Genomic DNA, 15,098 nt, shown 5'->3' with positions numbered 1-15,098 from the left:
CACCAGAAGGCGACATTTTACCTAGCTTATAAATGTAAATGGCCTAGCTAGCTAGTTAGCTGTTTTACTTTATATTCGATATCGTGTCCTCCTACAAGGTACGCTGACGATTAAAGACGTCAATTATATTTGCAAACATCATTATGTTAATATAATAAGTACACTAGTTAATTAATATCACGGAAGTGCATTGACAGTAGCGTCACCTGACTCTAAGTGACATCAAAGACGCAGTTGTCAAAAATGGTAAGTATTAAACTGTATAAACAGTAAATATAATTCTCGCTTCATTTTACAACGAGTTAAATAATCATTGTTGGCTTGCCACCCCAGTATGTTTGCGTGTTACGATGGAATAACTTTTCTAAGTGGAAAACTGTCAAATCATTGGGTTGGTCAGGCAACTGGACGGAAAAACACCTCTCTTTAAATATAATGTAATTATATCCATTGTGTAAATCACGTGTTTTTTTATGTACAGTTTTATTTTTATAATAATTTAGTTAATTGACTATGCTTTGACGCCACCTGGGGGTCAAAGGTGGCCAGTGCGCCAGACAAACTACTACACTGGGGATGTAGTAATAAATAAAGTAAACGAGTAATATATAATATATTATAAGGGTAGAAAAAAGCAAAATACAACCGAAATTATGACAGCAGCTACCTAAAATATTGTTTTATTGCTTCCAGGCATGCTAACACACCCTTGGGCATTGTGTGCAGGAGGAAGTTTGTTTTTTCTGTCCTTTTTGGACTAAAGTTATATTATATTACAGAGATAAACGTCTACTTCAGTGATATAACTAATAAGAGACTTGAGTTAAAAAACAAAACAGATTTAATGTAAAAGTACAGAATCATTGAAAAGCAACATGTACAGCATTTGTGATTTACGCCTTAACAAAATTGCTAGCAAATCAGCAACTATACAACAAGGCATTCCATGTTACTTCAGCAAAGTAATCTCATACACAGTGTTCATATATCAATGACTGAACATGACTAAGAGTGTTTTTGTTCCTGAGATATCATACTGGAAGATATGCATGGAAATCAGGTCTTGACGTTACAGTAAATATGTACGCACTTATTGTACAGCATCTAAACTCAGACTGTCACTTAGAGAGTTTGCGTTTTTATTTGTTTTTTGTTGAAATAGTTGATTCTTAAAAGATTGCTGATTCATCATCAGGACACGGCCCAGAGGTCAAAACAACATTGTCCAGTCCGATCTCTCCACCAACTCCTCGCCCACGCTGAGCTTCAAAGATGACCTGTAGGACAGAAGGCAACTGTATCATTTGCAGGTTTTTGTTCCTCATTGTCTACCAGTTATTCTAAAATAAGCAAACGACTCACTGCTTGTGGAGCTTCTTCTCTCCAGGCCACGGTGAGAAGCTCGGTCTGCCAGCCCTGATGACTGCTGTGGCTCTGTTCCCACACTGGGTAAGCGTTGTTATCCAGCAGCACCCTGAGAGTTCCCACGTTATGGCCCACTACACGGTAGTCAAATGTCAGACAGAAGCTGCCCTGCTGGGTTCGATCACTGAGCAGTAGCTTGAGCTTGGCCACATCCTCCTGGTCCCCCAGAAGACCACTCATGGACATGTAGTACTCACCACCTTAAGAAAAAGGCTTGTGACTTACTCAAAAAAGCCTAAAAAGCCTAAAATACTGAATATATATCTCTTTGCTATAATTTTTTTACCTCTACCATGGTAAGCCACAGTCCAGTCCATGTCATCAGCCTTGTCTTGGACCCACTCACATGCCCCTTGGTCAAAGTTGCAGTCCATGATATACTCTAGTGCAGAAAAATGTTGCATAGTAATTGTTCAGAATTTGACATACAATACAACAGAAAATCGAATTCTCCCATTAGATATGTTACGTCAATACAGTTGCCCCTAGCGATCTTGCGATTAGACTTTTTGCTATATCACGTTTTTTCAGAAATTAACTCATTTGCTACCAAAGATGTATTTATACTTTTTTTTTTTTCCAACTCAACCGCTCTCTCCCAATTTATACGTCTTGTACGTTTGGTAATGACGCAACTCTACAATAGAAAAGAACATGCTTGATGCGGTTTTAAAGCCGGAAAAAGGACCACAAAGTGGCAGAAGTACGCTTTATAAGCGCTCTCTCCCATTGAAATACATGCTTCACAACCAGGAAGTGAAACGCATCTGAAACGCAAATGTATCTTTTCACAAAAAGCCTTTTTTCTCCCGTTTTTTTTTTGTTGAGAACTGATATTTGGTTGAAACTTGCCTATCTTCAGATGCTGATTACTAAAGAACCGAAAAGGGTAGAAACACACCTGATAGAAGAAGAGAGTCTACTCTTTCTTTTGGTATATGCCATGGCTATATAGCCCAAGAACACAATATTCTGTGTGCCTTGAAAAATCAGTCAAAATAATCAAAAATGGCTACCACCGAGTGGGACGGCTTTTGAAAATAGTATCGTAATAAGCAGTACTGCGATATAACCGATATCGATATAACGAGACTTTACTGTATATCATAAAAGACTAGAAATTTGCCGGGAAATGAAAATAGTATCGTAATAAGCAGTACTTCGATATAACCGATATCGATATAACGAGACTTTACTGTATGCTCTCTGTAGGCGGCATTATGAATTATCCTTACTAGCCTTTTTTGCAGTACATTCAGCGAGTGAAGATTACTTTTATATTTATATATATTAGCCCATTTTTCCCACACAATAAGTAAGATATGGTAGAACCAGAGAGCAATAAAGAGTGTGGAGTGATTTCTGATTGAGAACAAATTTTGCTTTGTTCAATATTGAAATATTTCTGGCCACCTTATGTTGTTTATTTGTAATATGAGGTGTAATATGATGTATTTTCCTTCACCCTTTCAATGTCTACATCGTCTATTTGTATTTGCTATTTATATTTGCTGTCGTGTATTAGTGGGTAAAACAACATGAGTGATAGGCCGCTGTTGTATGCACTGACTGGCAGAAGTCATCTAGCACATTTGAAGTTCATAATAATCAAAACAAAGTGAAGATTGGTATACTCTGCTGAGAGGTTCCACTCTCACGTCATTTTTGTACCTTCCTGATGCAGCGCCGTTTGAAGTTGTTTGACCTCCGTGGCTGGACCGAAAACTGATTCAAAGTCTTCTGGTGCTACAGTAGAGACGTAAGAAACAAATATCAGAAAACATTATTTTATCCCGGCATTACACATCTACAAAATATATCACTGAGTTGCTAAGATAATAAAATAAATATATAAAGTTGTCCATATGACGCAAAAGTAGCTATCAACCAACAAGTACCGACCTGCCCAGCTGTCACTCAAGTCCTGAGTGGAGCAGAACGACAACTTTAGGATGCAGCCCCCCAAGCGTTTTAAGGCTCTTGTAGTAAACCCACCCCTGTGGCAAGCAGCTTTAGATAGTCAGACAAGTGACAGCTGGGGTTATTGAACCTGAACACCTAAAGTGGTCTGGAGCAGTGAAAGATCCCCCCGGTGCTGATGACAGACCTTCCTACAAGGAGTCAGTCTGTTTGCACAACAGCTGTTTTGGGGAAAGCATAATAAAAGGCTTTGTAACCTTTTTCACCCTTCATCCCAAGGGGTATGGGAAGCTGAGCCAAAGTGAATTGTATCCCTCAGCTCTCACATGCCAAAAGTGAAAAATTCCAACCCGCAAGTGATGGATGTCTCGGGGGCCTGTCTTCTCTTGCTATGTAACGTCTTTCACAGGCAGGCGCTGGTGTTTCCATAAAGATTAGTGGTGAAAGGCAGCTTTAAGACGCATACCAGTGGAGGACCACACTCTTGGAGTGTCCACATTTCTTCATTAAGTATTCAGAACCGTTTTTCTTGAAATAAGCGTTCCAAGAATAATCATGCGGGTACTGTAGGAGCCTTTTGCACTTAATCGCCCTTGTTATTTTATATGGATGATGTGTTACATAATAGGCAGTTTGCTTTTTATCGATGGTAAAAACAATTACCGATTACAGAAGATTTCTTACTGAAAACATCGCCTCTTGGATTTAGCTGGTTGTCTTCCTCTTCTTCGTCTTCTTCTTCTTCCTCATCAGGAAGTTCTTCCACTGGGGTTTCTCCAGTTGGTTCACCGATGTAGACCTCGCCATCGTAATCAAAAGGCTGCTGTCGGATTCTCGGAGGCGGTGTCACGGCTGCTTCAGGGATAGTATTTTTGATGTCCTCATTGTCAAGCTGACCTCCCAGTATTCCAGGCCATACTGGGGAATCGGGGATTGCTACAGACAGGAAAAGAAAACAGCTTAGGTGGGACATGGAACCGCAAACATGAGTGGGAGATGGAGTATTTTAGCAGGCGTTATGAAACAGTACACGTGCTTTGTACTAAGAGCAGTAAAAACAAAAAGGCAAGGCAGTACACAAGCGTTCTTCAGCATGCAGTGAAAACATCACTGCGTTATGTAGTTCTCATGATGTTGTGGTTACCTGGTAGCATCCAATCATACTACGGTTTATAACGGTCATGCAGTCGTTTGAAATCCCGATATCAAGCATTACCTGGGAGACAACATAACCAGCCACGTGAGCAGAAAGGAGTTGACAGGAGCCAATTAATGGGGTTGCCGGGCAGAGAGCTAACAGCAAAAGTAAGGTCTGGGACTCCACATTGGCTCACCATTGAAGATGTGATCTGCAGCGCCTTTGTCTCCATCATGCGACCGCTGATAAAATGGCTTGACTATAAGAAATAAAGGCACCTTCATTCACACTACAGCAGGGGTCTCAAACTTGCGGCCCGTGGGCCAAATGCAGCCCGCGAGACGCTAGTTTGAGGCCCCCACCTTGATACCAAAGTTTAATGTTGAAATGTGTGTGCACACCGGACACAATTAACATGATTTTGCCCCGCCCATAATGTTACCCTACCATGTTACCTCGCCCTGTTTTGCTTTGGATTAGCAATGAAGCTAAAGGCTTATGACGCTGGGTACAAATGATTTGGAATAAAAGGGAAAATACACGTCAAGATAAAGCATCTCATCAAACATGTTGTTAAAGTTACGACGCTGCTCCCAGATGGAACTGAGTACGATGCTAACTTGCTAATTGGGTCAAATTATTAAGTTTCATTAATGTTCATGTTAAAGGTTAAAAACTGTTAATACTGTACATTTGAATCTGAAAAAAATAATTTCTCTACCAACTGTATGTGGTTTCTTATGATTTTCTTATTTGTTGTTTTATTATTATTTAACTTATTATTGATTGATTAATTTATTGTCTTTATTCTTAATTTTTTTTTCATTTTATTTTGTGTATAGAAAAATAAATATTAAGATATTTGAGAACAGTGGAATGTTTTATCAGATATTTTGGTGCAGAAAACCGGAACCAAAGTACTGAAAAAGTGTAGGGTATAGCAGAAGCAAAAGCATTGAAGATTTTTTGATTTTTTGTCCAGTTTTTAATAAATGCGTTTTTTTTTGTTTTTTTTTTAGAAAATCTGATGCGGCCCGGCTTCACCCAGAACCTAGCTCCGGTGGCCCCCAGGTAAATTGAGTTTGAGACCCCTGCACTACATAGTTGGTGAATGGTGAATGCTACATAAAGCATAACCTGTCTTATAATTCGTCTTCAGATCCTGTGTGCTTGGAATCTCTGGCTCTCGTACTAACATCTGCAAAATGTTACTTTGTCTGGGGACAGGAAATCAGTTATGGGTTGCCTGGTGATGTGTTAATATTGAAATACGCAGCAGTAAAACTTCCTTGCAATGACGGGGAAAGACATCATCTATTGGACACCTTGCGTCAAGATTTAGGACGTTTCAAATGAAACCCCTGAGACCAGTTGGTTTGTGATTCTGTGAAGCAGATCTTGAATCTCACCGGAGCATTCGAATCCGTTGCCTCTGAAGCCAGACTTGCACCTGCACTTGTAGGATCCTTGAGTGTTTAGACAGACAGCATGATGGCTGCACTTGTGGGTACTGGAAGTACACTCGTCCGTATCTGAAAATTCAAAGAAGCCTTGTTTTTGCAGCTTTTTTTACGACCACAAATGTTCCCCCTGAATAGATATACCTTACCTACACAGTCATATTTGCCATCAACATATTTGAGGTCATAGCCATCCTGGCACTTGCAGAAGTAGCTGCCAAATGTGTTGACGCATTGCCTGTTGTATGGACAGAGGTTGTTTCCTGTGACGCATTCATCAATGTCTGCGGGGAAACAAGAATACAACATTTAGAAAGTCACTCCAACCGTTTCACCTCTGCATTCTTTGGGTATGGATTTCACTTGTCAGTGCATTGCAAGTATAAGTCAAGGACGTTTTCAAATTGCGAGGCCCTGGGATTGATACTGCAATGGGAGCACTTTTGTTTGGATGTACTATGACTTCCTCCTGCTCAGCCATGGCTGCTATTGTCGATAGCTTCCCTAAGATTGCGATTTGTGTGCACTAGGACTGGGACAATATTAAATAAATCAATCACAATAATAATAATACATTTGTATAGCGCTTTTCAGAGTACTCAAAGACGCTTCACAGTAGAGAAAGAAAAATAGAGATGCATTAAAATACAATATCCAAACATTCATTCAGAGCTAAAAACAAGGCTAAAAGTGGAGCGGGGCGGGGCGCAGCAGTCAGGTATAAAAAGTTAGACATTAAAAACAGATTTAAACAGGTGGGTTTTGAGTTTTTTGAAGGTGGGAAGCCTATTGGAGCTATTGCCTCCAAACAGACAGGAAGAGGTTTCACTCTGCATTGGCTTAAGCGCCTAGGCGCTTCTATTTCATAGAATAATGGCATGAACGGAGTAAGCCTTTTGTTGGTAGTACAGTCCCTTTGTCTCAGTGGGTGGGGGCGGGGCCGATAGCATACACACAAGAGTGTAGCCTCCTGAGGAGCAATGCAGTTATGTCGTACAAATTGAATGTGCAGATTGAAATATACTGTATAGTCATTAAAAAAAAATGTACAAAGTCATGTTAAAATCTTATCTACTTCTACTTTACAAGCTAACTGAGGTCAGCAGCCATGTTTATTGTTTACATTCTCCTGGAATGTTATCAGGTCGTACCTTGTCATCTCTTTATGGTGTATTTATGACTTCCGCGCAGTCTTGCAATACAGCATGAGTGTGTGTATGTTTACATGCCAACAAACGAAGACGGCTACTTTGCCTTCGGGTGATACTCAATTTGTCCAGATGTCTACCGTCATGACTACATCTGTCTTAAAAGAGTTTATGCCTTGTAAATACCTGCAATGGAAACCTGGGCTGGAATGTGAACATGCACAGCACGTTTTTCGTTACCTACCGTTTGTTGGCTTTGTGGAGGTTCGGAAATGGCAACTTTTTCATCTTGTGTTTCCCTTGTTTTATTAGCACCTGTGCCAAATTGGCTCTTTTGCAACCCAGGAAGCATTGTGGAGCAAGGAACATAATTACCTCCCTCTGATTTACCAGCCAAGCATGCAAAAGCCACATAAGAGAATCTTTATAGAGTTTTCCCACTATGCAGAAAAGCCACAATCATCAATGGGCTGGGAAAAAGCCAACTTCCGTCCCCCTTTCTTCTCTTCCTGAATGGTCTGTTCTTTTCTACAACTTACTTTGCTGTGTATTTAACTGTACCATATGTTTGACGAATCAAAGAACTAAATTTGAAACACTTCTTTTCTAGGACTACGTTATGCTAACCATAGCTTTTCAGTATGTGGAATCAAACTATGGAATGGATTGAGTAAGGACCTCAAACAATGCACAACGATGAGCCAATTCAAGAAACAATACAAGCAGTTGATGTTTGCTAAATACGAGGATGAAGAGTCTTGAACCAGTCATGATGTGCTATATATATCACTATATTGACACTTAATATGGTACCCATTATGGCATTGAATGCTCATATCCCCGAGTACTTCGGTATGAGGTGCATTATTAAAAAAAAAAAATACTGATTGTAAAAGTACCAGATGGAGGGGTAGAATTTAATAAAAATAAATAAATACATAAAAAAAACAAAAAAAATTAAACTATATTAGGAAAGCAGGAAGTGAACAAATGTAACAGTTACTGATTGTAAAAGTACCAGATGGTGGGGTAGAATTTAATTTAAAAAAATACATTTAAAAAAAACAAAAAAAACTTAAATTATATTAGGAAAGCAGGAAGTGAACAAATGTAGGATTTAATAAAAAAATTAAAAAATAAAAAAAAAACCTAAACAAAAATACTGATTGTAAAAGTACCAGATGGAGGGGCAGGATTTAATACATAAATAAATTAATTAAAAAAACATAAAACAAAACAAGCAAAAAAAAAATTTAACTATATGAGGAAAGTAGGAATTGAGGAAAGCAGGAAGTGAACAAATGTAACAGTTACTGATTGTAAAAGTACCAGATGGAGGGGTAGGCTTTAATAAGCTTTGCTTCTTCCTACTCCTTTTGGACATGTGGAACTGGGAACTGATTATGGGATGCATTCAATTGTAATCTGATGCATGTTCAAATGATATAAAACCATTACCATTACCATTACCATTTCCATTACCATTACCATTACCATTACCATTACCATTACCATTACCATTACCATTACCATTACCATTACCATTACCATTACCATTACCAATCTTTGAGAGCGACTCACCTACGCAAGTCCTCTCATCCGGTGCCAGCTGCAGCCCCGCAGAGGGGCAGAGGCATCGAATCTCCCCCTGAACTTCCTCACACCCGTACTGACAGTGAGCGAGGGTACACGTCCTGGAATCTAACATGCAAAATCATGTATGAATGAACAAAAAAAAAAAAGTGGAGCGATTCGGTGACATGAGACTCACTGGCGCAAGATCCATCCGGCATCAAGGTGTATCCGTTGAGGCAGTAACACTTGTAGCTGCCATGGGTGTTCATGCAGCGATGTTCGCACGGGCGAGGGATCAGGCCACATTCGTTCAGATCTGAAAGAAGGGATTTAGTTTATTTCCTCAGCTGAAAGACCCATCTTTAGATACTGTATGTTTTCCAAAAATACAGTTTCAGGGCACCGACAACGACATTTCCATGTGGACGATAGAATACTTTGCTGTTTTGACCAAAAAAACATTTCTGTGTGGACGCATTTCCTTACACTACTGCTTAACAAAGCAGAAATGTTCACCTTGATTGCACGTCTTTCCGGCGTATCCCAGGAAGCACTTGCATTTGTTTGGTCCGACACACTCGCCATGCTTGCAGCCATGTTCGCACTGTGCTGTTAAAACATTAGCACAAAGGAGGAGAAGAATATTAGCGGTTGTTTTAGGCTAATTTATAATCTGGAGTCTTTTGGGAATTGTCTGAACCGGTCATCTAGAAAGACGCTCTGCAAAATTGTGTACGTTTGTCGTTCGGAAAAGCACACCAAAAGGAGTAGGAAGAAGCAAAGCTTATTAAATTCTACCCCTCCATCTGGTACTTTTTTTTTTTTTGGGCAAATAGTATATGAAACATTACAGTGCATTTCTTACATCAATTAAAATATAACTTTATATTATTTACATTTGTATTCCACTATCTGATCACAAGCCCAAAAGGAGTAGTCTGAAGCAAAAGCTTATAAATGCCTACCCCTTTTTGCAAGATATAATCATGTTCATGCCACACTCTTGTTTTCCCCTGTTATTATTATCATTGTAATATTATTATTGTTATTATCATTATTGTTATAATCTTTAGCATCATTAGCATTATTATTATTATCACCATTATTATAATCATCATTAATATTACCATTTTTATCATTGCAGTTGTAACAATTTTTGGATTTTTTTAAAAATTAATTTTACAGACTTCATTGCTTCTTGTCGAGTGCTGTATCATTCCATCTGTTGTTTTCTGAAATACGCAGTATTTGTGCTTTTGTCGTCAATTTATTAGCCCACTTTTTCCCCATAAGTGTAACATTTATTATCATTTTTTGGATTGCATGTGTCTAATCTTGTGCACTAAAAAACAAGAACTTGAGACTGTGTCTGAACAGGTGACCAACCCAAACATCAGTTTCTTCTTGTTAAGCCCTACCTTGAGGTTTTATGACAATCAGTAATTGTTACATTTGTTCACTTCCTGCTTTCCTAATATAATTTAAGTTTTTTTTTGTTTTTTTTTAATCACGTACCAAAGTAGGAGGTGATATGAACATCCAATGCCATAATGGGTACCATAGTAAGTGTCAATATAGTGATATATATAGCACATCATGACTGGTTCAAGACTCTTCATCCTTGTATTTAGCAAACATCAACTGCTTGTATTGTTTCTTGAATTGGCTCATCGTTGTGCATTGTTTGAGGTCCTTACTCTAAAAAATTTTGTTCTTTCAGATCAGTCCTTTTTTCATATGTGACAGTTTCAACCGTCAGAATATAGTACAGATAGACCAAATGAACCTCATTGGACCTGATTGATTGATTGGAAGGTTTGTCATATTACATTTGTCTTTGAAGACTGTATTGATCCGATGACAAGATTGACTTTACATGATTTCCTTTCGATAAAAACATGCTAGGTTAATTGGCGACTCCAAATTGTCCATAGGTATGAATGTGAGTGTGAATGGTTGTTTGTCTATATGTGCCCTGTGATTGGCTGGCCACCAGTCCAGGGTGTACCCCGCCTCTCGCCCAAAGTCATCTGGGATAGGCTCCAGCATACCCCCGAAATTCGTGCCTTGTTGCTCCATTGAATGAATAAATTGAATAGAATTTGACGTTTCTTACCCTCACATTGTCCTTTACTATTCTTTTTCCAGCCGTAGCAACACTCCAGCCTCCTGCCATAGCGACACACACCTGGTTGGATTCCAGCAAGGACTTGTCTGTGTTGCCTGTGTCGAGGGGCAATGGAGTTCAAGGTAAGATGTGTAATTTCACTGTCGTATCAATATTTATAGCCCTGAGAGTTCAAGTTAGAAAACACATTTAGGCCTCGGAGCTGAATGACATCTTGACAATGAAAACATGTAGTTTAGTGTAGTTTAGTCCATTCCAGGATAAGCAGACAGACACACAAGCTTTACTGGCTTGTTCTAGCAATAATGTTAACTATCCTTTAGTTCTAAAATTAGGATTCTCGTAGAGCAAAGTTTACAGGATGTTGGTTACTTCCTGCACCTTGACACCTCACGCCGCGTCTCATTACCACCGCCATGTTACCAGCAAGACTAATAGTCCAATAAACATAGTGGAGGGTTGAAGAAACCATCAAATTGAGAAGATGGACACGAAAAAAGGATATACATTTTCAAACCTGGTCAAGGTCCATGCGCTAAAGAGTGACATTCTAGTGGGAAAGCATGCATTTTTTGTTTGACATGTTTGTTGGTTTGATACTATGTAAAAATAGACATCTGTTCTGAACACTATCATGAAAGGTAAACACGTTAATTGGTAATGGTTAGGTTGATTACTTAACTAGCTAGTGCCTGCCAACTAACCATTCATCCATTCATTCATTCATTTTCTACCGTTTATCCTCACAAGGGTTGCTGGGGGTGCCGGAGCCTATCCCAGCTGTCTGGGTACACCCTGGACTGGTGGCCAGCCAATCACAGCGCACATATAGACAAACAACCATTCACACTCACATTCATACCTATGGACAATTTGGAGTGGCTAATTAACCTAGCATGTTTTTGGAATGTGGGAGGAACCAAACATAAACATTCCAAAAAATGTAAATATTATTTGTCTTAATTGTTTATGCCTTATATGTATTATATTCTGTTATGTTTACTATAAATGTGTGTAAAAGTGACTATAGGGGTGTTATTTCATGTCGAGAGGTCTCTAATCATGTTCATTCATTCATTCATTTTCTACCGCTTATCCTCACGAGGGTCGCGGCGGGTGCTGGAGCCTATCCCAGCTGTCTTCGGGCGAGAGACGGGGTACACCCTGGACTGGTGGCCAGCCAATCACAGGGCACATAAAGACAAACAACCATTCACACTCACATTCATACCTATGGACAATTTGGAGTGGCTAATTAACCTAGCATGTTTTTGGAATGTGGGAGGAAACCGGAGTACCCGGAGAAAACCCACGCATGCACTGAGAGATGACAGAGGGTGGAATTGAACTCGGGTCTCCTAGCTGTGGGTCCTGTGTGCTAACCACTCGTCCAACGTGCAGCTTTCCCTTACACTCTTATAGTTAATGAAGTTTTTATGATAGTGACAGTTGAAGTTTCCAATTTTGCCAGGACTCAAACACAGGACCTTTGTAATGGTCGAGTCGAGAGCGCGTTTAGGGAGTGAGGTATACCAAGGTATCACCTTTTGTGGGTGGGATTGAACGCTGGTCTCCTAGCTGTGAGGTCTGCGCGCTAAACACTAGTCCACCGTGCAGCCGCCTGCCAACTAATAATTTTTAAAAAGCACAAATGCAGAAGTTTACTCTGTTTTTGTCACCAGAATCTTCTTCCACTTCCCTATTCCGGCGTCAACATGCCAGGAATCACATTGAGAATAATGTACACTGCACAGATATATATATATATATATATATATATATATATATATATAGTATAGTATTTTTAACCTGAAGATAAAATGAAGCCAGAATAAATATATAGGCGGGAATGCACATTAGAATAAATCTCCACAACCTTTGACATATCAAGCTGGGTGTAAAACTTCATACGCCCCCCCTTATCTTTTGGGGTGTCATATAGCCTCCCCCAAAAGCAGACCTGGGGAATCTGAAGCAGGAGACAAATCAACCAGAATAGCCCGCTGGAGACGGCCTCCTGGGAGTGACAGGTGCTCTTTAGTTATTAGCAGTCCTTTGCCCCATTTAGCTGACATACCACTGGCTGTTTGAGCTTTGTAAACATGCCATTATGATAATAAACAAAATGTAAAGATTTAATTGTTATAGACAGCGTAAAAACATACTGCAGGGGTTTGGCTATAGCATTTTTGTTTACAAGCCTTCTGATTTTTGAGAACTCCAACCAACTCACCTATGGGCTTCTGCACCTCCAGAAGATATGTGGAGCAGGAGCAAAAGAGCACTGATAAAAGTGATGGGCTTCATAGCTCGACTTCTTCTCCTCCAAACTGTAGTTTAGCTTTTCGAGGTCTTCCCACTGCTCCCAATTCTCACGCTTGATCCTCTCACACAATGTAGGCTGTGTTACATGTACTTCCACAAGGAAAGCTCCAGGAAAGAGAAGAATGTGGTTCTCAGTGTCCCATTATTTGCTTCTTCCTCTGTGGAAATGCACACAGTGGGCTGACACGGTGAAGTGAGTGAGGAGGAACAGGTTGTGACTTTTGGAAGTAGGGGTGTGTTTGTAAAAGCGGGGTGGGGATTATGTGTCGAGGGGTGCTACTCTTTTTCGCTGAAACCCAATACACGGACCGCATGGAATTCCTCCTGCGAGTCAGCAAACGGGGCAAAACAAATCAAACCAATTGGTCCAGTTTCTGTCTTACCTGTGAGAACATTCACATGGATTCGTCGGTCTTGTGTTTTTGCTTGCCGATGAGTTCTATATCGGGTTGTGGAATCCATCATGCATACTACACACACACACACAGGCCTGTCGTTGTCTTATTGTTTGATATTATTGTCACGGTCCATTTATTTTTGTCACTATCCAATTATGCAGTTTCACTCATAATTGTGAGAAATATAGAATTGTTTTCTGTTCTTATCTGTTCTCCACTCCACACTCAAAGGGGACCTATTATGGTCATTTTTCGCCCTTTTGTATTGAGTCGTGGACTCCTATAGACGATAACCCCCACAGGAAGCTTTCTAGATCTTCCAGATTCTGCACCTCTTTCTGCAGTTTTTCCATAGATTTCCTGCTTCCCGCCCCAACGGTTTGTTTAATTTATTACACCACTGGCCCTCCCCCAGGCACACCCACAATGCTGTGACTGGCCCCACCCCCAAGCGCTCCAGAGGACTTCCAATACAGCTGCCGAGTTAATTTTGAGTAACTTACACCAAATAGAACACAGTTAAGACACTGATAAATTGTTACTTACAGCTCTTCGGACTCTTCCACTTGACTTTGGAGGATGGTCCAGCTTCTTCTTATGCAGCTTCACGCATGTTCATAAAACAGTCCCTTAGCTAAATGTCGCTGAAGTTCACTCTAAAGGATAACCGCGCTAAATTTTGCGGGGCTTTCGTGAAACAAGACCACACATTTCTTTGCCTTTTCTGTATGTTCCAAAAAGGGAAAGTCAGCTAGCATGTGGGAGCTAACAATACAGGTGCTGGGACACACCTATTCTGACTATAAAGCCAAAAAAAAAAAAAAACATTCCAGAAAAACGTAAGCGGCATTGTTATTCTAGCACCTAACACCAGGAGCAAATTCCAAACGGGTACAGTAATTGCAGTGTTGAAGAAGACAAGGTCTTTGAAGATGTTTTCTTTCCGTGATGATGTCTTGACGCATCTTCAAGCTCTGGGGCGGTGAAATATTTGTGGGTTGACTTTTTGTTCCATAACCCTCCAGAAGGCAATAGAAGCATTTGGACACAGTCATTATTTTTTTGGTCATATTTATTTGCTAATAATTTCAGTGGATGTGCATCTCAAGTGCCATTGTGTATTTTCACAGGGACTTTTTAAAATGTATTTTTTATTTTGCTGTGCTTTGTCTTTCAGACACTAGGGGGCTCCCTTTCACTGCACAGCCTTACTATTTCATACAACCCAGTACTGTATCTTCAATTATTATTTTTTTAAAACATGAAAGTTTGTAAGGACCACTTGGATATTTTGATTAACAACACTGTACATCACAACATGTACTGTATATATATGCTAAGAATTTTAAGAAGTTTTGTTCTCAGTTTTGTGATATAGGTGGAAAAGATTATTATTAGTATTAGTATGAAATATATTAGGCTGCACGGTGCTCGAGTGGTTAGGAGACCCGAGTTCAATTCCACCCTCGTTCATCTCTGTGTGGAGTTTGCATGTTCTCCCCTTGCATGCATGGGTTTTCTCCAGGTACTCCGGTTTCCTCCCACATTCCAAAAACATGCTAGGTTAATTGGCCACTCCAA

At 39.8% G+C, this 15,098-nt stretch overlaps 3 protein-coding genes across 5 annotated transcripts in view; 1 reads left to right on the top strand and 2 right to left on the bottom strand.

Moving 5' to 3' along the window:
* ofd1 (OFD1 centriole and centriolar satellite protein) overlaps positions 1–15,098 on the bottom strand; it is a 46,283-nt gene that overhangs the window by 15,543 nt on the left and 15,642 nt on the right. The gene's annotated exons all lie outside the window — the stretch shown is intronic.
* LOC131135866 (rho GTPase-activating protein 6) overlaps positions 116–15,098 on the top strand; it is a 112,489-nt gene continuing 97,506 nt past the window's right edge. The window contains exons 1-5 of the mRNA XM_078795463.1: positions 116–246; positions 1,196–1,279; positions 1,374–1,449; positions 5,503–5,554; positions 10,815–10,916. The gene's annotated coding sequence lies outside the window, so the exon portion shown is untranslated. The remainder of the gene's footprint in view (positions 247–1,195; positions 1,280–1,373; positions 1,450–5,502; positions 5,555–10,814; positions 10,917–15,098) is intronic.
* On the bottom strand, positions 854–13,331 carry egfl6 (EGF-like-domain, multiple 6). 2 transcript variants are annotated; one of them, XM_058082271.2, is made up of 13 exons: positions 13,028–13,331; positions 10,783–10,889; positions 9,183–9,275; positions 8,863–8,982; positions 8,673–8,792; positions 6,093–6,227; positions 5,893–6,015; positions 4,680–4,742; positions 4,030–4,281; positions 3,097–3,171; positions 1,712–1,807; positions 1,363–1,625; positions 854–1,277 (listed from the first exon to the last, which is right to left on the bottom strand). In XM_058082271.2, the coding sequence occupies exons 1-13, from the start codon at positions 13,099–13,101 to the stop codon at positions 1,170–1,172; spliced, it is 1,629 nt and encodes a 542-aa protein (XP_057938254.2). In that variant the 5' UTR covers positions 13,102–13,331; the 3' UTR covers positions 854–1,169. The 2 variants fall into 2 exon arrangements, with proteins under 2 accessions (XP_057938254.2, XP_057938255.2); XM_058082272.2 differs by lacking the exon at positions 4,680–4,742.

This window comes from Doryrhamphus excisus, linkage group LG12 (genome assembly GCF_037039965.1).
Source record: "Doryrhamphus excisus strain RoL-2023G ecotype Guam linkage group LG12, RoL_Dexc_Guam_v1.1, whole genome shotgun sequence".
Classification (NCBI taxonomy): domain Eukaryota; kingdom Metazoa; phylum Chordata; class Actinopteri; order Syngnathiformes; family Syngnathidae; genus Doryrhamphus; species Doryrhamphus excisus.
This window is presented reverse-complemented; position numbering and strand designations above follow the sequence as displayed.

What these genes read in the sequence shown, in the direction of transcription:
- egfl6 (XM_058082271.2), bottom strand. Translation starts at nt 13,101, where the DNA reads ATGAAGCCCATCACTTTTATCAGTGCTCTTTTGCTCCTGCTCCACATA. An exon ending in GGAGGTGCAGAAGCCCATAG is followed by an intron (nt 10,890 to 13,027) that starts GTGAGTTGGTTG and finishes CCCTCGACACAG; the next exon opens with GCAACACAGACAAGTCCTTG. An exon ending in CAACGGATTCGAATGCTCCG is followed by an intron (nt 4,743 to 5,892) that starts GTGAGATTCAAG and finishes TATTTCTTATAG; the next exon opens with TCAAGCCATTTTATCAGCGG.